General features: G+C 31.8%; 4 protein-coding genes across 6 annotated transcripts; 2 read left to right on the forward strand and 2 right to left on the reverse strand.

Annotated features, from left to right (window-relative positions):
• Nucleotides 1-394: 394 nt before the first annotated feature.
• LOC141480129 (nuclear apoptosis-inducing factor 1-like) lies at nt 395-2,431 on the forward strand. 2 transcript variants are annotated; one of them, XM_074169954.1, is made up of 5 exons: nt 395-836; nt 1,025-1,288; nt 1,439-1,510; nt 1,642-1,710; nt 1,791-2,431. In XM_074169954.1, exons 1-5 carry the CDS (start codon nt 696-698, stop codon nt 1,794-1,796), a joined length of 552 nt encoding a protein of 183 aa, XP_074026055.1. In that variant the 5' UTR covers nt 395-695; the 3' UTR covers nt 1,797-2,431. The 2 variants fall into 2 exon arrangements, with proteins under 2 accessions (XP_074026055.1, XP_074026054.1); XM_074169953.1 differs by having other exon boundaries at nt 1,642-2,431.
• A 1,352-nt stretch (nt 2,432-3,783) lies between these two features.
• On the reverse strand, nt 3,784-6,495 carry LOC141480130 (uncharacterized). 2 transcript variants are annotated; one of them, XM_074169956.1, is made up of 7 exons: nt 6,262-6,495; nt 5,749-5,955; nt 5,335-5,559; nt 5,074-5,145; nt 4,874-4,942; nt 4,136-4,231; nt 3,784-4,071 (listed from the first exon to the last, which is right to left on the reverse strand). In XM_074169956.1, the coding sequence occupies exons 2-7, from the start codon at nt 5,887-5,889 to the stop codon at nt 3,784-3,786; spliced, it is 891 nt and encodes a 296-aa protein (XP_074026057.1). In that variant the 5' UTR covers nt 5,890-5,955; nt 6,262-6,495. The 2 variants fall into 2 exon arrangements, with proteins under 2 accessions (XP_074026057.1, XP_074026056.1); XM_074169955.1 differs by having other exon boundaries at nt 5,296-5,559.
• A 1,534-nt stretch (nt 6,496-8,029) lies between these two features.
• On the reverse strand, nt 8,030-9,991 carry Zw (glucose-6-phosphate 1-dehydrogenase Zw). The gene has a single exon (XM_023174063.2). The coding sequence runs from the start codon at nt 9,729-9,731 to the stop codon at nt 8,241-8,243; it is 1,491 nt and encodes a 496-aa protein (XP_023029831.2). The 5' UTR covers nt 9,732-9,991; the 3' UTR covers nt 8,030-8,240.
• Nucleotides 9,992-11,539: 1,548 nt separating this feature from the next.
• Mnn1 (Menin 1) lies at nt 11,540-18,438 on the forward strand. The gene is made up of 3 exons (XM_023174062.2): nt 11,540-12,600; nt 14,842-15,356; nt 16,360-18,438. Exons 1-3 carry the CDS (start codon nt 11,588-11,590, stop codon nt 16,662-16,664), a joined length of 1,833 nt encoding a protein of 610 aa, XP_023029830.1. The 5' UTR covers nt 11,540-11,587; the 3' UTR covers nt 16,665-18,438.
• Nucleotides 18,439-23,895: the final 5,457 nt, after the last annotated feature.

Below are 23,895 nucleotides of genomic sequence, written 5' to 3' on the forward strand. Positions count from 1 at the left end.
AGATACTCATTATGAAAATAGATCAATAACTCTATATCGAGGTTCGTTAATTTTTTTTATGTTTGATTGAAACGGCATTTCCATTCGATCCAGAGTTTGCTCTAATTCCATTGATTATTTAGGCCGGCCGCAAGTTGAAACGCAGGTCCGTGAGGTGACGCAGGGTGAGTCACGTTGAATTTCTGCGAACCATACAAATGATAGGAACCCCGCAAATTTCGACGCAGGGTGACGTGACGCAGTTTTCACGTTCCGTGACCCTGCGTTACGCAGTCCTCCTTCCGCAGATTTCTTTAGTGAGTCACGGCGTGTCAAGTGAAATGGAGGAAAAATTAACGGCCGATTTCATAAAGAAACATAAAGGTTACTTTAACTTTAAATGATACTTTAATAACGGCCGATTTCATAATCAATATCTAAAGTCCACTTTACCGAAAGGAGACTTTACACTAAAGTCCCCTTTAAAGTAGCTGTTGCCGTCATTTGGTTTCATAATTAATATTAAAGTGCCCTTTCCATAAAGTATCTTTTAAGTAATTTTTAAGATGTTGGTCAACCTGGAATTCATGGATTTTGACAAGATTTGTCATATTTGACGAGTATTTAAGTTCAGTGTTTGAATAAGTAAGGTTAAGAGTTGTGGTGTTTGATGTTTTTGTTATTTGTATTTGTGAGGACGATTGATTTGGACTGAAATGGAAATGGTAAATAATAATAAGAAAGTTCGCTCGTCAAATTTTTCTCGGGAGGAAGAAATGAATTTAATACAAGAAATTGAAAAATTCAAGCATATTTTAGAATGCAAAACTACTAATAAAGTAACGAATGCAGAAAAGGTATGTATTACAAGTACAAGCAATTTTTTGTGTGTATTTTATTTATTGTAGAATACATGTTAATGTAATCATAACCCTAATTTTACTTCATCAAGGGTGAAGGGTGTGAGCTTGAAATAATAAATTAAAACTATATATATCTATGTAGTTAGATACCTCAATATTAATAAATTTAAATATGATTTTAGGAAGAGGCATGGCGCAAAGTACTTTCCAGCTTCAACTCCAGAAATATACAAGTGAGAAGTATATCTCAGATTAAAGCAAAATTTGATAATCTGAAAACAAAAGCTAGAAAGGATGTGGCGAAACAAAAATCATATATGACGGGAACAGGGGGTGGTCCCGCAATAAAAATTGATTTAGATCCTGTAACAGAAGCAACCCTAAATATAATAAATATGAAAACGGTGGTGGGTTTGAATAACAGCTTGGATAGCGATTTCATAAATGTAATTACATTTTTTTATAACCAAATCATTTTGTTTTAACAGTTACCAAACTAAAATTTGGTTAATGGTTAAAAACATTATTTCTTTCATGATTTTATCTGTATTGGTTAGGGCAATAAAATTAAATATTAATTGTATGTGGTATTATAGGATCTTGGAATGGATGCATCATCTTCAGTTTTAAAGGAAGAACTTCTAAAAGAATATCCTCAACAATATGTTGTAAGTAAATAAACCGTTTTTTAAATGATAATATATTAGCAACCTGTTAATAGTTGTCAAGATAAATTTGTTATTTTTTGTCTTGGGAACATACTTGTATAATATTAATTATTCTGAATATATTGTTACAGGATTCAGAAATGACAATAATTGCAGCAGGAGAAGCCAAAGATGAAATGTCAGAGATTTCTACGCAATCAGTAAGTTATAGATTTTTTTCACTACTAATCCATAGTTCGGAAAGACCTTTTATTTTGAATTGAAGGGTTTATATTTTTAGGAGTGATTAATTTTTGGGAAAGAAACTTTTTGGCTTTCTACTACTTCTTCTTGATACAAAAATTATGTGGGAATCTTCCAAAGAAAGGAAAGAAGTAATCAATTTGAAAATAAGTAACTCTATACATGGATGTGTACATCATGCAAAGAAACATCTTTCAGATAATAACTGGAAGGAAGTCCTCCTGAAACAGCTATTTTCATATAAACATTGAATTACATTACAAAGTATCTTCTGTATAATTCAGTATTCATTGTTCAGTATTGTTTCGAAAGAATTTTTTTCTGTCGTGTAATTCAATGTTCATATGAAAGTAGCTGTTTCAGGAGGGCTTCCTTCCAGTATGTGTCTGAAAATTGTTTCTTCGCATGATCTACACATCTATGTATAGAGTTACTTATTTTCAAATTGATTACTTCCTTCCTTTCTTTCGAAGATACCTACATTTTTTTTTGTATCAAGATGGAGAAGTAGAAAGCCAAAAACTTTTTTTCCCAAACCTTTTAATTTGTTATGCTGATTAAAGCTAATATTTAAGTTAGGACCTCAAAAAATGTAATAGTACATTTGCTTTTAGATAGTACCTGAATTTACTGAAGAAATTGTATTGGAGGAGAACCAGATATCACCTCCTACATCAGTGACACAATAAATATTTTTGATTTCATAACCAAGTTAAAGTGTCCTTTAAGCCAAAAACGTCCTTCAAAGTTAAAGTGTCGATTTCTCTACTTCAACTCGCTAAAGTGTCATTTAACTACAACATAACCTCAATTTTAATAATTGTTATTTGTTGTGCTACTCGCTACGTTTGCTAGTTTTGTGTTCGTTTAGCCATAATAATCATAAAAATATGAATAATTTTGAAACGTCTAGCTCAAGTTCATCTGATGAAGAATTTATTTATACTAGAAGACCAAAAGTGTATAGGAAAAGAACAGACTGCTTCGAAAAATATGATGAGCTTGACTTTTACCAACGTTTTCGCTTAAAAAAACAAACTGTTTTGTATCTACTAGATGAAATAAAAGAACAAATTCAGTTACCTACTAATAAGTAAGTTGTAAAATTTGTATTATTAACAGAATTATAAAAAAATTTATTTATTTTTTAGAGGTGGGTGCATTACACCATTACAACAATTATTGTTGACTTTAAGATTCTACGCATCAGGAAATATGCAAATAATCGTATCAGATTTTATGGGAGTGTCTAGAAGTTCAGCTAGCAGGATTATCAAAAAGGTGTCTATTGCTATTGCCTCACTAGCCCGACAACACATTCGCATGTATGAAAATAAAAGAGAATTGGAAGAAGCAGTTGAAAAATTTTATGAAATAGCTTCATTTCCCAAAACCATTGGAGCAATTGATTGCACATTAGTTAAAATTGATTCTCCCGGTGGAAATGATGCAGAAATATTCAGATGTAGAAAATCTTATTTTGCATTAAATGTTCAGACAGTAAGCGATGCTAAATTGAAAATTAGAGATATTGTTGTGAGATGGCCAGGATCGGTGCATGACCAAACAATTTTCAATAATAGCAGTTTGAAGCAAAAATTTGAAAATGGTGTATTTGGTCAGTATATGCTAATTGGTGACAGTGGATATTCTCTAAAGCCATATCTTATGACTAAGTTACAACAAACTAGAACACCTGCTGAAAATGTATACAATGAGTCTATAATAAGGACTCGAAATGTAGTAGAGCGTCAATACGGTTTATGGAAAAAACGATTTCCCGTTTTGAGGTTTGGCATGAGACTAAAACTAGAAACCACAATGGCAGTAATAGTCGCAACTGCAGTTCTTCATAACATTGCCATTGATATGAATGATAACTTTACTGAAGAAGATGAAATAGAGGAAGACGATGAGGATGTATTACCCCCCATGGAAAATAATCCAAATATAGCAGAAAATATAAGGAATTTGATAATTAATGAACATTTTGCTAGATTGTAAATACTAATAATAATTAAAAATCAGTGTTATGAAACATTTAATTTATTTAATTGTTTTTCTTTTAATTTGATTTCTAAATCCAATAAAGTCATTTTTTTTAAATGTTCTTCTTCTTCTCTCTCCCTTCTCCTAGATCTCCCCTTCTCCTCTGCTTCTACCGTTTTTTCAAGAAGCTCCTTTTTCTTTTTATAATAATCTTCTTTTGCATTATATAACGGGTTTATTTTGGTTGGGTGTAGTTTTCCGTTGGCTTTTCTTTTTAAATTATTAGGTGCATAACTACTCCAATCGATTTTTTTCTTAATATGCGTTTGCTGGGAACAGACAAGAGTTATATAATAAAAATTACAACTGTACCACACACAATTCAAAACTCACTTTTTTACTAGACATGCTCCCTGAGGGTGTCATTGATCTAGGAGGTGATATCTGGTTCTCCTCCAATACAATTTCTTCAGTAAATTCAGGTACTATCTGAAAGCAAATGTACTATTACATTTTTTGAGGCCCTAACTTAAATATTAGCTTTAATCAGCATAAATTAAAAGGTTTGGGAAAAAAAGTTTTTGGCTTTCTACTTCTCCATCTTGATACAAAAAAAATATAGGTATCTTCGAAAGAAAGGAAGGAAGTAATCAATTTGAAAATAAGTAACTCTATACATAGATGTGTAGATTATGCGAAGAAACAATTTTCAGACACATACTGGAAGGAAGCCCTCCTGAAACAGCTACTTTCATATGAACATTGAATTACACGACAGAAAAAAATTCTTTCGAAACAATACTGAACAATGAATACTGAATTATACAGAAGATACTTTGTAATGTAATTCAATGTTTATATGAAAATAGCTGTTTCAGGAGGACTTCCTTCCAGTTTTTATCTGAAAGATTTTTCTTTGCATGATGTACATAGAGTTACTTATTTTCAAATTGATTACTTCTTTCCTTTCTTTAGAAGATTTCCACATAATTTTTGTATCAAGAAGAAGTAGTAGAAAGCCAAAAAATTTCTTTCCCAAAAATTAATCACTCCTAAAAATATAAACCCTTCAATTCAAAATAAAAGGTCTTTCCGAACTATGGTTTAGTAGTAAAAAAATCTATAACTTACTGATTGCGTAGAAATCTCTGACATTTCATCTTTGGCTTCTCCTGCTGCAATTATTGTCATTTCTGAATCCTGTAATAATATATTCAGAATAATTAATATTATACAAGTATATTCCCAAGACAAAAAATAACAAATTTATCTTGACAACTATTAACAGGTTGCTAATATATTATCATTTAAAAAACGGTTTATTTACTCACAACAAATTGTTGAGGATATTCTTTTAGAAGTTCTTCCTTTAAAACTGAAGATGATGCATCCATTCCAAGATCCTATAATATCACATACAATTAATATTTAATTTTATTGCCCTAACCAATACAGATAAAATCATGAAAGAAATAATGTTTTTAACCATTAACCAAATTTTAGTTTGGTAACTGTTAAAACAAAATGATTTGGTTATAAAAAAATGTAATTACATTTATGAAATCGCTATCCAAGCTGTTATTCAAACCCACCAGCGTTTTCATATTTATTATATTTAGGGTTGCTTCTGTTACAGGATCTAAATCAATTTTTATTGCGGGACCACCCCCTGTTCCCGTCATATATGATTTTTGTTTCGCCATATCCTTTCTAGCTTTTGTTTTCAGATTATCAAATTTTGCTTTAATCTGAGATATACTTCTCACTTGTATATTTCTGGAGTTGAAGCTGGAAAGTACTTTGCGCCATGCCTCTTCCTAAAATCATATTTAAATTTATTTATATTGAGGTATCTAACTACATAAATATATATAGTTTTAATTTATTATTTCAAGCTCACACCCTTCACCCTTGATGAAGTAAAATTAGGGTTATGATTACATTAACATGTATTCTACAATAAATAAAATACACACAAAAAAATTGCTTGTACTTGTAATACATACCTTTTCTGCATTCGTTACTTTATTAGTAGTTTTGCATTCTAAAATATGCTTGAATTTTTCAATTTCTTGTATTAAATTCATTTCTTCCTCCCGAGAAAAATTTGACGAGCGAACTTTCTTATTATTATTTAACATTTCCATTTCTGTCCAAATAAATCGTCCTCACAAATACAAATAACAAAAACATCGAACACCACAACTCTTAACCTTACTTGACGATCATCTTCAGTTCATTCAGGATTTGGAGACCAGCTCCCCTACCCTTTCGGCTGATCATTGGCCTTGAGATGGGCCAATGGGTACATAACTGATGGATGACGGCATGAAGTCCTTAGACATCAGTGCCGCCCTTCACGGGATACCCCTACCTGGCTGGGGTGGGATGGATGAAAAAGTTATTCATCCTTTAACGGGGGACATGAGGGCCTCATTCGACAGAGTGTCGGGGCCTTCTATATCGGGAGGGGTCGTCTACAGCATAATCTGTGGCTTCCCTAACTAACGGGTGTTAACCTTACTTATTCAAACACTGAACTTAAATACTCGCCAAATATGACAAATCTTGTCAAAATCCATGAATTCCAGGTTGACCAACATCTTAAAAATTACTTAAAAGATACTTTATGGAAAGGGCACTTTAATATTAATTATGAAACCAAATGACGGCAACAGCTACTTTAAAGGGGACTTTAGTGTAAAGTCTCCTTTCGGTAAAGTGGACTTTAGATATTGATTATGAAATCGGCCGTAATAGAGGCAGTTAGAAATTGTCGCGTTTTGTACGACACAAGTCATGTATTTGTGAACAATTTCTAATTATATTTCATCAGTTCCGACTTCCATTGAACAATAAAATTGTTATTTTGGGTTATTCTTTTTAATTTTATTTTTCAGGGATTTCAAATCAATTTATATTATATTAGACAATGGAAGTCCGAATTGATGAAATACACCACGAAACATTGTGAACCACCTTCAAGCAAACATTTCTAATTATCTCATGATAACCGAAAATAGTTTTTAAATTTTTCACTACTTTACTCTTTTTTCAAGGCGAACTCTCCGTGCGTATTTCTTTTTTTGAAATACAAATGAGATTTTGTTTTTATGAAGCTAGCAGAAATAATCGATTCGACCTCCTCATCATTTTCTGACTCAGATTCGTAGCTGATATGAATTTAAAGTTCATAAACCAAATCCATTTGAAAAACGAAAGGCAAGAGACACATCACCTAAGAACTGTAGGCTCAAACTGCGTTTCTCACCGTGACTCACCCTGCGTCACCTCACGACCTGCGTCTCAACTTGCGGCCGGCTTTTTAATGTTGCCAGCCAACAGTGACTATTTGCTAAAACAAACATGAAGAATACCAGGATGTCATTCAACACTGTTGATTTTTTGTTAAGTTGTGATATTATTCCATCAACTATTCTTGAACCGAAATCAGTTGAATAACCAGATAAACTAACATCAAAGGAATAACAAGAAGAATGTTCTCATTTCGCTCATGTGCATATAAAATTGAGTCAATAAATGGGTTGAATATGGGTGAATATAGATTACTGTTTTCAAGAACCATTTTCTTTATTTTTGTTTCTTTTGACAATAATTCTATATTTAATTTTACTGGTATAATATGCTGCGATACCTTGTAAACAAAAAGAGTACGATAAAAACTGGTGCAGGAAAATAAAGTCCTTATCTCGTCGACTCGACAGAGACAACGGTGATCAGCGAGTCAAAATAACTTCTATATTCTTAAATATTCCGAAAAACACTCAGTTGATCGAAAAAAAAGATTATTATCCAAAATTGTGTTGTGCACATTCTACGTGCACGTGTAAAAGGCCTGGATTAGAAATTCATCGTTGCTCAGGAATCAAGCATTTCCACAATTAAATTCATTTTTGCGTTCCCCAATACTCCATTCCATAGATTTTCTCCGTTGATGAATGGGATGTAATGAAAAGTAGTAACTGGAATAAGATAATAGGAATCAAATAGCATAAAAGCAACCAGAATAGTCATACCGGAATCGGAATCATGGCAAAAAAAGATGCTGCTGAATTACAAACAAAATCTTATTTAGAAAGAAAAAACTAATCTACATTTTTTTTCAGAAAAGAAATGTATTGGCTTTTTACTTTTCCATCTTTATAAAAAAAAATTATAATAGAAATATGGAAATATGGATTTTCATCAAGTATCGGCCGTTAATATCAATCACATAACCAATAAAACTGGTCTTAGTGAACGAAATTAAAGACCGGAGAAAAAGCGCGTGCGTAAATTCTGTAATTTCACAAATGAGAAGATAATGATAAATGACATAATTGGCAGTATTTTTCCATCACATGGGCATAATTCTTCAGGTGCTATTTCCTGTGTTTCTTACAAATACGCAGAAATATATAAAATAAGAGTCTGAGTGTTCTCATTTTTTTCATATTACAAAAATTAAGGCGATTAAACCAGTAAATAACTTGATTAATCACATTTTTGGTTTCCACTTATAAGTTCCTGTGTAGGTGAAATTATTCTTGATCAGTAGTTCGTCAGCTTCGTTTGGGCCCCTACTTCCGTAAATGTATGGTATAGGAACGATTTTGTCATTTTCAATTCTATTCAGCAATGGAGTGAATATCCTCCAGGCCTCTTTCAACTCATCGGTACGTACAAAGTTCATTTGTGACCCACAAAATACATCAAGAATTAAACGTTCATAAGCGTCTGGTAATTTGATATTTTGATATCGGGTGCTATAAGTTAGATCAAGTTCAGTTTCTTCAATATCGAAAGCCATTCCAGGGGTTTTCACCATAAATTTAACGTATACAGCCTCTTCCGGTTGTACTCGAATAACAAGTTCATTTCTCTTGGATTTTCCATCGAAAATATCTCCAGGAACGTCTCTGAATTGGATTCGAATTTCAGCTTTACGTTCATTAAGGGCCTTTCCACACCTAAGGATAAACGGTACACCATCCCATCTCTCGTTATTGATGAACAAGACTGCTATAGCGTAGGTTGGTGTTATTGAATCTTTAGGAATAGTTCTGTCATCGCGATAACCAAGTTTGGCATCGCCTTCTTTTTGAGGATCACCGACATATTGGCCTAATATTATATTATTTAACTCCAGGGTTTTGGTAGACTTCAATATTTTGACTTTCTCATTCCTGATATCATCAGGTGCGAAAGTAACAGGCTTCTCCATCGCAACAAGGGTCAATATTTGCAAAAGATGGTTTTGCATTACATCCCTAATAATTCCGTATTCATCAAAATAACCTCCTCTTCCTTCAATCCCGAAAGATTCCTTAAAACTGATGAGAATACAAGCAATGTTGTCCCTGTTCCATGTGGGGTAAAATACTCTATTACCAAATCGAAGCGTCATTAAGTTTTGGACCATTTCTTTTCCCAAATAATGGTCTATTCGGTACAATTGTGTTTCTTCGAATAGAGAGGATAAGTGGTAAGAGAGTGTTTCAGATGATTGCAAATCATGCCCAAATGGCTTTTCAATTACGATCCGAGTCCATCCCTTATCTGACATACATGTATTTTTTATTTGAGTTGCAACATCTTGAAATAAAAATGGTGGTATAGCCAAATAGAATAATCTGTTAGCAATTGATCCCGTTTCAAATTTTGCTATTTTTTGGTTCAATAATTCAAAATCAGTTTTGGAATTATATTGTCCAGATAAATAATAATTTAAATTCCAAAATTTCTCGAATTGTATCCTCTCGTCTGGCTTAAGGTGCATGTAAGGCTCGCAATTTTTATTTAGGTCACACATAGAAAGTTTGCTCCTGGCATATCCGAAGAAGACCGTGTTCACAGGTAAAAGATCATCTCTGAATAGCCACCAGAGTGTAGGGTATATCTTTTTTCTGGCAAGATCTCCTGAAGCTCCAAGGGTGACGAAACAGTGTGGATATTGGCGATCACTATAATATGTTTCATCGTTATCCATATCCTTGAGTTATAAATATTGCTTAAATGAGCCAAGACAAAATTTGACATTTTTTGCGTCATCAAATATATGTGAATTAAAAACTTTAATGTCACTTATGTTCAATATTAGATTAATTTCCAAGTTACGTTACTCATCAGTAAATCAAACAGACGACTTTTTATATTCAAATTCAAACATGAATCATGGAGTTTAATTTATGAACTGTAGCTGAACTCTCAGACAGACGCGTAGTCATATAATGTCATTTACAGCAAGATATGAACTATATATCGTTAAACAATCTAACGTTGTTACATTTTCAGAAAATTCAGGAGTATAAACGTTATATTTATATATAATTTTTGTTTTGTACATTGAGTGAATTGAAGCTGTGAGATGTGACGTCTATCAGGCACAAGAAAAACTTTAATGTCCTAAAAATATCGATAAATCCCCAAAGTCTTCCTTATAAATTCTGGTCTTCGCATAAAATTCAAGGCAAGTCTCGAATTCATTACCATAACTCATAAATTCATATTTTCGTGTTTAGAAATGTAGATATTTCCTGATCTCTTCAACGTTTTCCTATTTTTATCAGACACAGTGAGCAAGAAAATAGCACCCTCTTAATTTTCAATGGGACAAAGTATCAAGGTTGAACAAAATTCACATAAAAAGGCATCCTTTTCAATAATTTATGATGTGGTAGAGAAGAAAGACAATAGTACGAAGAGTCAGTTGAACCGTACCTTTGCAACTGCCGTATCGAAGGTTTATTTACCAAGGTATCCTTGACTATGAACCAATCAAAGCCGCGCAAAAACAAATTATAATAATGACTCGTACAGAACTCAAACAAGGTATGAAAATACAAAGATGTATAGAATCTCTGCTGTTTTTGCCGAATTTGTTTTGTCAAAATCTCTCGACGCAAGAAATACGATTGACTCAACATTGGACACATGTTGATGAATGGAACAAGAATTATTTCCAAATGTAAACATAGGTTTCTGCTCAGCGCATCTGTGAATGAAATGCCGAAGTACGTTGAAACTATTTTTATGGTATTAATAATCAAGAGTGTTGTAGATCGAGTAATTTTGTAAAAAAAAATTTCTGCATCTGAAAGGGTCCGAGTGTCTACACCATGGTATTTCTAATACATTTTGGAAAATAACCTGCATACAATTTTAAATGTTGATCATACACAATATTTTTGTCAAATGTTAGCAAGTTTCATGGCTTTACTTGACCTGCTTGAACAAAGTGCGATCATATTTGAAGCTTTTCAACTTCGAAGCCAAAACTTTCGAAACAGCAATATCTCTGTTTGGCACTTACCAGACCACTATAGTTCAGCAACCTTTTGACATTCAATGATTTATGAAATTCCAGCATAGGTAAGAAGACACAGTAAAATAATAACTTTCCTCGTTAGGCGGTAAAAACAAGGACAAGAGAATGTTAACAGTTAAATATTGATGTATACATTTAATTAGCTCTTATTTCTTGAATATGGATCATGTCTCTATGCCCATTATATGTCCAAAGTAAAGGCACCAATAAACATCAAACACGAGGAAAATATCTTTCTTCTGTTCCTAAGATTTAATCACAGAGTAAAAAAAATTGAGTTCTGTGGAACTGACTCATCCTTTCTTCTGCTTAGGTTATTTGTGCCTGCTTCCTTGATGGAATAAAATAAAAAAGTAAACTATAAAGAATAACTCTGTGACACAAACAGTGTCATAGAGTTTATTTAATTTTTTTTGAATGGCGAGTTAGTTGGTTTACCCTCTGATGGCGATATCCATAGTTAAATTGACAGGATAATGTTTGGCATTAGACAGTTGATAATTGAAATGTAATTCGACATGGCTGGTATAAGAGATGTTGACAAAGCTTTCTTTCCTATAAAAAGCATCAATACAGTGATAGATTTATTCAGAAATCAGTTAGAAAATGTCCGTGAACCGGATCTCGCGCTGCTATCAATTGTAACGGGCGTAATCGAAAATTCACTGACTAGCCGGTCCAATGCCGCTCTCCAAGTTTGCGAACCAGTGGAACCAAATAGCTTACCTGTATTGGAAATCGAAACGGTCGAAATATTTTACAACAAGTTTCGAAATATCATGCTTAATGCCGTCGAACCGAACAAAAGTAATTCTTTTGCTACTCGTGAACTAGTAAAGAAGGTGTCTGATGTTATTTGGAATTCTTTAACAAGAAGCTATTACAAAGACAGGGCTCACTTGCAAAGCTTGTATAGTTACTTAAGTGGTAGTAAACTGGACTGTTTTGGGGTGGCATTTGCGGTCGTAGCAGGGTGTCAAACCTTGGGATATAATGACGTACATTTAGCTTTATCCGAGGACCATGCTTGGGTCGTTTTTGGGGAAAATGGTACAGATACGGCAGAAGTCACGTGGCACGGTAAAGGAAACGAAGACAAGAGGGGACAGGAAATTGGAAAAGGCGTTTCTGCAAGATCATGGCTATATGTAAACAACAAACCTGTTGTATGCTCTCGCCATATGGAGGTTGCGGCTTTGGTATCTGCTATAAATCCGTCTCTTAATTCAACGCACGATGCATATGAGGTATCGTTATTGCAACAAGAGCTCCTGTGGCTCTTGTATGACTTGGGTCACTTGAAAAAATATCCAATGGCAATAGGAAATTTGGGAGATTTGGAGGAAATATCTGCTACAAATGGAAAGGTTCCATGCAGAGCTTTGTTTGAAGAGGCCATATCTTCAGCTAGGACTTACTATAAAAATCAGCATGTGTATCCGTACACATATCAAGGTGGATATTTTTATAGAAACAAAATGTATGAAGATGCTTTCGAAAGTTGGGCCAATGCTAGTGATGTTATAAGACTGTGAGTATTTTCTCTTTGTCAATCTTCTTTTATGATGATGAAAAATAATCATAAATTGGAATTAGGATAAATATTTGTCTTGATGGCTTGCGCTAGTTTTGAATAATATTTTATTAGATTTATGTATTTTTGTCTAATAATTACGAATCTAAGGTTGAAACCTTATGGTTTGGTCTACTTTCTGAGATATGGTTACTGAAAAGAAGAAAAATCGAATAATTTAGTAACTCATTCACAGTAATGAAAACTCAAAATGGAGCGTCCTTTCATAGTCGTACTTGCCACTTTCATTTTTTCTCAATTAATCAATCGGATTATCCATTGTAAATGAGACTTCATAACATCATTATTTTTATAATAATTTAAAACATATAAATTATTAACATGATCCATAATAATTATACAATTTTCACAATAAATTTTATTTAAAACGTGTTTTACGACACGGTAGCTTATCAGTTACTGGTACATCAAACTATTCTGCAATATCTTTTTATACAACACTAGGTAATAACAGCAGGTAAATCTATAATCAAACCTCTGAGAACCTTACAAAACAAAATAATTAGAAGCATTTATAAATTACCATATTTGGAACCAACATTGAACTTATATAAACTAAACTTTTTATTGGACTTGAATTCACTCTATAAACTCAAAATTAGCTGCTTCAGTCATTCTGTAAAAAATAATACAAAGAAATTAAACTTGAATTTTATTCCAATTGGACATATTCACAATCATGCTACAAGACACACCAAATTACTGTCACAAATTAAGATACAAACAAATCTTGAAAAAAGTCAATATATCATGATGGGATCATTATATGTTATTCAATTCCCTAAAAAATGAAAAAGCATTATTCCATTACAAAATGTGAATATCAATCGAAAAAAATCTAATTCACGGAATTTCATAGTTTGCATTTTATTTCTAATAAGCGTTTTCAATATATTTATTATACTTTCTGTAATCAATTTCAGTATTTGACTGCATTTCATTGATTTTTTTTCTAGATATAATATGTGTTCATTGTAAAGTAGGTTATTTCTGTTATTTTATTATACTTTGCAGTTAGTTATAGTCCCTAATTAAAAGCATTCATTGTTTCTTGGGACAATAAACCGAATTGAATAATTGGTTGATGGCTAAGGACCTCAGCAGTCGATGCCAGAATACTAATTAAAAAAAAATTGGTTGAATATAGTAAACAAAATCTACCTGTAGATTTTGGTTGGTACAGGTAGGCCTGATAATCACTCATTAAAATTTCGTAACCTTGGCTATGAGGCTCTTTAACCATTTTGTATGCATATAAATACAACATTGATGAGTTTCTCAATATTAAATTGTAATTCAAAGTGTACTTTGTTGCCTGTATGCATTGTTATTTGTTTAAATCTTTCCTGACAATAAAAAATCTATTATAATGAGATTATGCAAATAAATTGATTGATTGATCTAATGAGTTTTGTTTTTACCTACTGTTATATTAAAGATATTGTAGAATAGTTTGATGTACCAGTAAGTGATGAAGCTACTGTGTAGCGAAACATGTTTCAAAAAAGTGTATTGTGAAAATTTCATAATTATTATTATTGATTGTAAAACATATAATATAAAAACTCAAACAGGTATACTTGAATGAGAGGATTTCAAGACAATAATGGGATTTGAAAGATTTGTTTGTAGTATTGCTGAAGAAGCTAAGTAAACTTTTCCTGATTTGTTCCGTTAGGCCCTTTCAACTCATTTTTATTTTCGTGAATCACAATACGGTTTTTCTTGAAAAAAATCCCCCAAAAAACTGTTTACCAACTGGTACAAAGATAGTGAAAGGCTTGGATCAGGAAAGACATACTATAAAAGGGTATTTATAGAAAGTTCACAGAATCATTGAAACAGGAAGATATTTAATTAAATGGATTTTGGGCTGATAAATACACAACAATACATGGAAATTATTCCACAGCGCGAAGACAATTCGTACGCCGTAAGTGTGTCAACTGTAACTAACTAACTGTCCTTCGATAGATGTCTGGGTTTTCAGAATTGGCAGCCACCTGCTAGGGCACGGCAGGATCGGCCCAAGGATGGGTAAAAGGGATTTGTTATAATACTTACTTTTTGAAATACCGAACTATTACAGAACAAATAAGTCAGGGAAAACCTGGAAAAGAGTAGCAAGTGTAACAATAATCCATTCATGACATAATCAAGTAATTTTATTTGTTTCAGATACAACTATTCCAGGGATGATGAAGAAATATACAAAGAATTTTTGGAAATTGCTAATGAATTGATACCTCACATAATGAAAGTTGAAAGTTCTGGATTTCATGCTAACACAATTTTGAAAAAACCGAAATGTTTTGCTGATCTTCTTCGATTTTACGATGGCATATGTCAGTGGGAGGAAGGTAGTGCAACTCCTGTTCTGCACATCGGTTGGGCAAAACCTCTTGTCATCACCATATCTAAGTTCGATGCAGATGTAAGAGCACAGGTCCACATCGTGTGCGATAAATCTGAAGAGGATAAATTGCTGAAGAAGAACGGTACTTATTTCAACAATAACAATAATAATTATGAAAAAGAAAATGGTGCAGGGCATGGCGATTATGGGACTGTGAAGCCCATAGAACAGTCCACTTCGAATTTTCATCCAAGCATCGAGGCGTTGACCGCAGGATGTTCTGAAAAAATTCTGAATCCGGAGTATCTGCTACAAGGAGATGGATCACCTTTTATGGGTAAGCATTCTTTTACAAGTCTTGTTGAAGTGTCCAAATATCAATACCATTGCTTTTCAACCCTTGATTTAATTGTATATTTCCGTATATTCTGTTTGATTTGACATTTCTTTCAAATATCATACTTTGGTGAAAATATCATATCTCATTTTCACTTTGAGGTCAATATTTTTCTATGGCATTCTTAGAAGCTTTATTGAAGCCTCAATAGAATAGAAGAACTAGTCTGATTTTTTTCAATAGTAGAGAATATCCATTCCATGTGATTGTAAATGGTACAGGTTTTCATCACATTTAAGTACTCAATTTTTCAGTCACAGTCAGCAATCCTATCATTCCACCTAAGTTCAATAGATAACATGCCGGGTTTACCGTTTAACTCCTTGAAAAGGTCAACGTAAATTGTGTTAGCCTCTAGCCTTTTTTCAAGCTACCGAAAATCCTCATGAGTGAATGATTTGAACTCTTGTTGATACAATTTTTCTTATTAATCATATGCTTTAATGGTGAAATTTTAACACCATTTTCAATTGGCCTTGTTTTAGAAACAATAAATATATCTGAAACTGAAGACACATCACATAATAAATAAAGGCAATGGACTAAGTACAATATAGCATATTCAAGAAAATCAAGTTGGTTTGAAACATTATTGGGGAAATTGAAATATCAATATCTGTGGTCTTGACTAGATGAAGAGCATAACAAAAAATAGTTGATCGTTGTAGAACTGAAGGCGGAAAAAATCTTTACGACTCCATTGTAAACTAAATTATTTCTGGATAAATTAATTCCTTCAATCTAAATAAATAATTATTCTGAGATCTAAAAGAATAATTTCCACCAATAAGACCGGAAAATAATTCTATATTTTCTGATTCTGTGTTGATGGCTAGTTTTGTTGTCACGCCCTGTATTGTCATACAAAATATCTTGATTACCAATTTTGATAAGTTTTCTCGACCTTCCAAAAAAAAAAATTAATTTTTTTTGTAATATTCAGGAGGGGAGTTCCCTTCTGCATCGAAGATTTTGGAAAGCGGAGAAAAAGTAAATGTAGGACCGAGTACTTCCAAAGTTGAGGGACATGAAGAAACTGAGAAGGAAAACTCTAAAACAGAAGACAGGCGACCGACTGTCATTTTACGTAGTCAGAAGATGAAAGAGCTGAAAGATTTACTTTTGGCAGAAAAATTGAACACTCACGCTATATCACTACATTTAACTGCACAATCTCAGGTACAGGTAGGTAAAAAGGGCAGGGGGGATGGCGATCACATCAGACCCAAAAGGGCAAGAAGAGAATAATTCTGATAATCACATGAAAAATATGGTAGATACTTAAATCAACTTTGATGCAGGGCATTAATGTTAATTAATATGGTCGCTGGATTCGACAGAAAGCAATCTTTCATATTATATGAAAATAGAGAAAACACTTCTTTTGTGAATTCACTTCATTGTCAGCAAAAAAGTTGCCATGTCTTTTTTGTATGTTAAAGGAGAGAGTAACCAGAATTTAATCAGGGTAGAAAGTTTGTAAGTTATATTATTAAAATGACCTGGTAATTAGTAGTAACTTGTGTTACTACTGAACACAATCTAATGGAATTATATTTCAAGTAGCATCAAATGAAGTGAATACAACAGTTTTTTAGTATGAACTAATCCTTTTCCTTTCGTCATAAGATGTGATTGCACTTAATTTTTAACCTTGCCATTTTAGCTTTTACTGACATTTTAACAATGATACAAACAGTATTATATTTTGAAGAACTGACAAAATATCTTCTAATTATCTTATGTTTTTTTCACTCCTCTGAGTAATGAATGTATTATGAATATTTGAAATGAAGAGTTGTGCAACAAAATTGGGAGAAAATGTTTCAATGGATTTTTTTAAGATTTAACGGATTTTTTTTCAATAAAACAACAAAGCTTTCAGAAAAGTAAATGATTTTAACTTCAAAAATATGTATTGTTAAACCTTTAAAGTTCAATAAACTCACCTATCTAATTTTGATTTCAAAATTAGAAGCATAATTAAAAACATGATGGACTTATTGTAACACAACTAGTCCCAAGAGTTTTTGCTTTATAAAGCTTTTTTATCTAAGAAACAAGTGCACCTTGTTCTAGATTTTAATCCATTTCGGAGTTTTTGTTAAGACATTCCTTGTGATGTGATTGTTTAATTTTAGGTTGTTGATGCATTTCATTGCATATAGATATTTTATAGTATGCATAATATTTTGAAACTTTTGACTGATTTTCGATCATATTCAAGACGGGAATATGTGGCCTATGAAATTTCACTTGATGCTTAATTTGCTGTCAGATTTGGGTTTTACATGGAATACCTTATGTGAAAGTTGTGAGGTAATTTGTTTTGATATCTTGATGGACAAGTTTCTGTGTGTATTACAGTAACGGCAAACTAAGATAATGCGTAAGATTTCCACTAAACAATTTATAAAACCGCAACACGTGTTTCGCTATACAGTAGCTTCATCAGGCTTGTTAATATCGACTGAATTCTACCTAATTTGTGCTTTACATAATATATAAATTTGATTCAAATGACCTAATTGATTACTTGAAATTATATCAAAGTTTGGGGATGATCTGATTTTTTTTTTAATATTTCAAATAGAATTTTACCAGCTCAATAAATGTATGGGTAATAAACTAATTACCAATATCCACATTAGGAAACAAATTCAATAAGGGGAGAAATTTAATTCAATTTGATCATTAATTGAATTTTCTGAATTCCTTAATCTAATAACTCTAAAAGATTGAGTTTGAAGCTTTCTCTTCAAATGTGATACATCATAATCATGGTTAAACGAATGCCCCTCTGCTAAAAGATGGTTTGCAAATGTGGAATTGGTTTTCACATACAAGAAACTACTCCAGCGTTCTTTAATTCTTTGGGAGAAGGTTCTATTCTTTTGGCCAATATACAGTTTTGGGTAAGAAACACAAGTTAATATATCCGACACTGCAGTGTTGTCTTTATCATTTATTATAAATTTGCTTAAATTATTATGTGTTCTGTAAGCTATGTCTAAGTCATTCTTTCTCAAAAAAGAGCTGTGTTATGTCAATCATTTCTTGAAGTGGGATAGAGTGGAATCATTAATTAATATCTACCTTGTAACCGTTTTTAACAAAAATTTGTTTGATAAAACTCGGTTCGTACTTTTTGCAAGTGTAACTATAATTGCAACTGCGATTATAATCGTAATACAACAATTCAAGGTGTCTTGAGGCCATGCACTCAATAAATTAGCTGCAATTCATTCAAGTATTGCAAACAGTACAGCAGGCCTTATTTTCTATTATTTTGAATTTGTTATTTGTAAGGTAAATAATTATGTGGAACAGGGTAAATTGAGGATATGCAAAAAATTATTTGTTCTACCTTTACTTACCTTGTAGATTCAAATGACAGAAAAGTTTTGGGTATTTTCAACATCACGTCAAATCAAATATGGACTAATTTCATTAAAAAATTAATAACTTTTAATCCAGCCTCTGGTTTTTCACATTTATGAAAAGGTTTCAATTTGATTACCTCCCAACTTTCATTTCTTCATTTGCCACCCAATTACAATTTTATGACTAATTTTGATTGGAAAACCAAAATCAATGTTCTCTAAACACTGTCTAAAAGAAAATGATTTCTCATTGGTGACCAAATTATTTTCTTTTGGCATTTTGGTCAAGGGATGTGTATTCCTTTCTTGATGATTAAAATTTTTTGATCTACATTCAGTGCTTTTGTAAATATCAACTATGGAAAGTTGTAAATTTCTGTAAAATCCACAGAAGTCATTTGTAAGTTTCGATGGTTCTAGCAGAATTGAAAGAAAACTAATGTTTCACTGATATACAAATGTTTGATGTTGATCACTTTATCCAATTTTCTATTTGTTTCAGTGCTCAATTCAAAAAGTGAATAAGTTTATTATTTATGGAGTGTTTAGCATATCATTTTCCTTTTTCGAAGTCATGGGAACATTCAACAAATATAAACTGTGGCACAAGGCAAAGTATTTCAGTGAAGTAAAGTTTTCATTATAAGTTATCTATTTATAAACTGAATGCATATTGTGTGATCCATTTAAAGTGAAAGCATTTTTATAAGACACATATTTTTCAACAGACTGGAATGATTTGTTTTTATTAGGTGAACATTCGAGAAGTATTAAAGAACACCAAATTTCATGAATGAGTAACTGAGGATCAACTGTTATTATGTTTCGAAGTAAAAAAAAATAGATTTTTCATCTGACAACATTATTTGATTCACGTAATTTCTTTCAAAAATATAATGAAAAAAAACTTATTTTGATTTTCACTATAAAAGGTTTACAAAACCCATGACAAAAGCTTCCTCTAGCTAAATTTTTTCCTAGTTGAGGAAGCTATTGTATAGCAAAACACGTACCGAATTTTTGTAAACCTTTTATAGTGAAAATCAAAATAAATTTCATTATTAACTTTCAATATGGATTCTCATAAGCCAATTCAATTAAATTTATTGACAAAGAGTTCATCATTAAGAAAGTTATAAGGGAATAAAATTTGAAAAGATGCCATTGACTATACCACAAATTCAATTTTAGAGCTTTCATAAAAATTCAGACTACTCCTCTGGATTCGGCAGGTTTTTTATTTCATCACTGTTCAGAAATCAGTTCATCATTAAAAAAAGTAAAAGAAGTTTGGTAAAAAGTCTTTCTATATGTCATTACTCATAACTTTTTAATGATGAACATATTTTGATGAAATTATGGACTGTTATGAAAATAAAACAAAAATTTGCTGAATCTAGAGGAATAAGAATTTCTGGCATATTCAACTGATATATTTTTCGAATTTTATTCCCTAATTTTTGTAATGAAAAACACATTTCAACGTAATTTTGATGTGGATCCATTGGCATCCATTCATAAAAAAATTCTCTAATAATTTTTTACAGTTTTTGATATTATGGTAAACAGATTTTAAACAAAATGCCATATTACACGTGCTATCACAGATATGTGCCAGATATTGTGCCAATTTGCCGATGATATGTCTGCTAGCGTAGCTGCAATAGATAGATGTCAAGACAATTAACAGGTATCAGATGAAATGAATAAATTGTGTTCTGAAAATGGACTGCACCTGAATAGTTAACAGGCTCAATCTCGTCCCAAACCTCAAATACCATTGAATGGACAGTTATTTTCACAGTCGCAATATATTACCTGTTCTTTCAGTCATTAGTATGTTTTACTATACATCACAATGTAATTTTTTAATTAACTAACAATTATTCAAATGATATCGACAGTTGACACTGGAAATGCCCATGATCTGAGTATACCTAGATATAATACCTTTTTTTATAAACTTAAAGAACATTATGCAGTTATTTAAGCAAATACCATGAAAAATTTTATTACAAATTCGATGAGTGTTGGTGATTATTATTATCTAAAATTTTTATTGTATATTGAATTTTTTTTTCAAGTATTTGTTTTATAGTCTTTTTTATGTTGTTTTTCTACATTGTAGGGTATGATAATAAAGAATTTTATTATTATTATAAAAATAATGAAAATTGTAACTGAAAACAAAGACTCATTCATGAAATTTGGTGTATTAGACTTCTTGAATATCTACCTAATGAAAAAAAAACATTGATTGAAAAATGTTCGTTTCATAATGGTGCTTCCATATCAAACGGGTTACACTGTATATATCAAGTATTTCGAATTCAAGGAAGTTTAGCTTCCTTCCAGTGATTTTTAGCTTCAATTTAGTTTAGTTAGGGTCGCTCTTTCAGCTTTTAATTAAGTTTAGACTGCACATCACACTTTTATCTTATAGTTGATTTGAACATAGTATATCTAAATGCTGTTACCTCATTATGAATGTTAAAGAAGTCACTACAGTATACAGCACTATTATGTGTAAAACAGTGCAATTATATACTCAAGGCGCAACTTATTTGTTGAAATTTGATGTTGGAGAATTGAGACTTGAATAACTGTTAGGGGAAGTATGGGTGTAGTTCTTTGAACACGACAAGAATTTGAAGTGTATGGTGGTGAAGCTTCATATTTTTTGATTTTTGAAGAGAACTTACTCTGAGAAACAGATAACCAACTTGATAAATGAAATAGAATATCTGTCGGCCTTTCAACAATTTTGCATTGCTCATTTAAAAAATCAAATATATTTGAATAAGATTGACATATATCCAGTGATATTTCTGAAAAAAAAATAAGTAGATAAGGATTTGAAAATAACATATCTAAAAAATGTTGTTATTTATTGTCTACCAATATTTGAATGTCACTGTTCTTATTCTTAATTATTTACGCAGAGGATCTTGAACCACTAAAACAAAATCGGGTGAATGATTGTTATTAAATCAGTAAAACATCAAAATTTAGTGTCTCACTCGTTAAAAAAGTCAGTTGAATAGTATCAAATTATGATTTGATTTCCTTTCTCAGAACTGACTCAGAACTGAATTGTGCTATAAGTTAAAGCCTGCATCAAATTTCATCAAAGTGTGTGTTGTATTAACCTCTCTAAAATCAAAAGCAGAAATGTACATTGCTTATATATAAATTAGTACAGTGGGTTGAAGTCAGGAAATATTCAATAAACAAGCTCTCTAATATCTCATACAAGTAGTTTCTACCTGAAAATGATCAAGTAATGAGTTCATCATTCAGGCTACTTGTCTGGTAGAACGTGAGCGAGGTTCAAAAAAAAAATTTAGGTCATTATTTGAATACTCCAAAGTTACTGACAAATTATGAAATTTTCAAGAAATTATACTTCCTCACGGCATATAAAAACCATGTAAGGGCCATATATGTATGTTTAAAAAGCAAACACAAGTAGATCTAGTTCTAAGGTTAAAAGTTAGTGAAGAGGCTTTAAGCTGATTTTATTTTTGTATTTGGACATATAATAATTACGTTTTGTAGAGGAACATAACAAAATATTTCATGTTTTGATATGGAAAAGAATGGTGTAAGAAATTTAATAAGAAAACCGAAAGCATGGAACTTAATATCAACCATTTTTCTCAATATCTATTGGAAATAGTCCTAGATCTTTCTGGTTATCAGCTCATATGCAGGTTAATTCTTCCTTGGAAAGTCATGGAGAGGGTAGAGCATTCAATTTTATAATTATTAGTGCCGTCTCTACTGCTTTCTAAATTCGATTTCCTTAACGTGAATTACCTGGTATAGGCACAAAATAATTTGATCTGAATCCATTAATATTGATATAAATCCTCTTTGTATCCACATTAGTATTGTTAGATCCTTAATGTATTCAAATATCACTTTATCATGAGACTTTCAAGTGTTATTTGAGTACGTTATAGCCAGAGAATTCTACCTCAATCCAATCTTGAAAAATTTTCATAAATTGTCTGGTTTTACAAAATCTTCGATAGATCACATCATTTTGAAATTGAAGCTGTTTGAACAACATAGAGCAACACATAACATAGAGCATTCACATAAAAATATAAATGAACTCGGCAAACCAATATCTACAAGACAGATTGAAGTCACTAGGTTCGAGGATGCTCGTGTTATGAAAAAAGAGGAGACTTGCGATACACTGCAACTTCCCCTCCACCGAGTGACGCAGATAATTTGATTTGTGAAATCTCATTAAGTTATGAAGCTTCTGAGATAGATGTGATATTTTCATTAAATTATATGATCAACGATAAGTTTAATAAAAAGTTTTTGTTAAAAAGCTTCTGACTCATTTCGTTGATGTATCTAATTTAAAGCTTCACTGAAGGATCACCTATGGGGTCTTCATCATACAAATGATTGTTTATTGAAATTTGCTACCCACCGTGACGCCAATGAGCAACAAACTATGTTGCATTGATACCCACCTATGTAAACTCAAATTTTGGTTTAAACAACAATATCAACATGAACTGATGAAATCTGTAAACGGTAAAGAATGATCACCACAGGCATTCCTTCAGCAGTGTTGCCACGTGTGGAGTTGAAACATTTATCTAGAATTACTTGGGTATACAAATTGATATCTAAAGCATGTTGTACTAGTTTAGATTCTGGATGATGATTTTTATTTCATTAAAATGGTAGTAATTTTAAGTTACTGAATAGAATTCGTTGGCGATAACGTTTAGGGTCAGTGTTGGTGGATATTGAAAAATTATCATGGATTCGATATGACAACGTCCAGCTCAACAGCATGACTTTAGAATGTTCCAGAACTCAGACTTCACTCAATAGAGGCAAAAAACTAAATAACTGGGTTCATTTTATTTTTACGTCCATGACATAGACTGATAGTTGAATTTTTTTCAGCTTATTATCCAGTCATAGATATAATTCACATTTTTAACTCAAACTTTGAAAATCTTTACCATAGGTGGGATATTTATGGTTGAGTCAATGTCAAACTTTTCGTTTTTCTCAACTTCGCCGCCAATAGATTAGATAATAGTTTTTATATGTTTATT

Source organism: Leptinotarsa decemlineata, unplaced genomic scaffold (assembly GCF_025532065.1).
Source record: "Leptinotarsa decemlineata unplaced genomic scaffold, Ldec_3_MD MMD2_P_RNA_scaffold_6, whole genome shotgun sequence".
NCBI classification, from domain to species: Eukaryota; Metazoa; Arthropoda; class Insecta; order Coleoptera; family Chrysomelidae; genus Leptinotarsa; species Leptinotarsa decemlineata.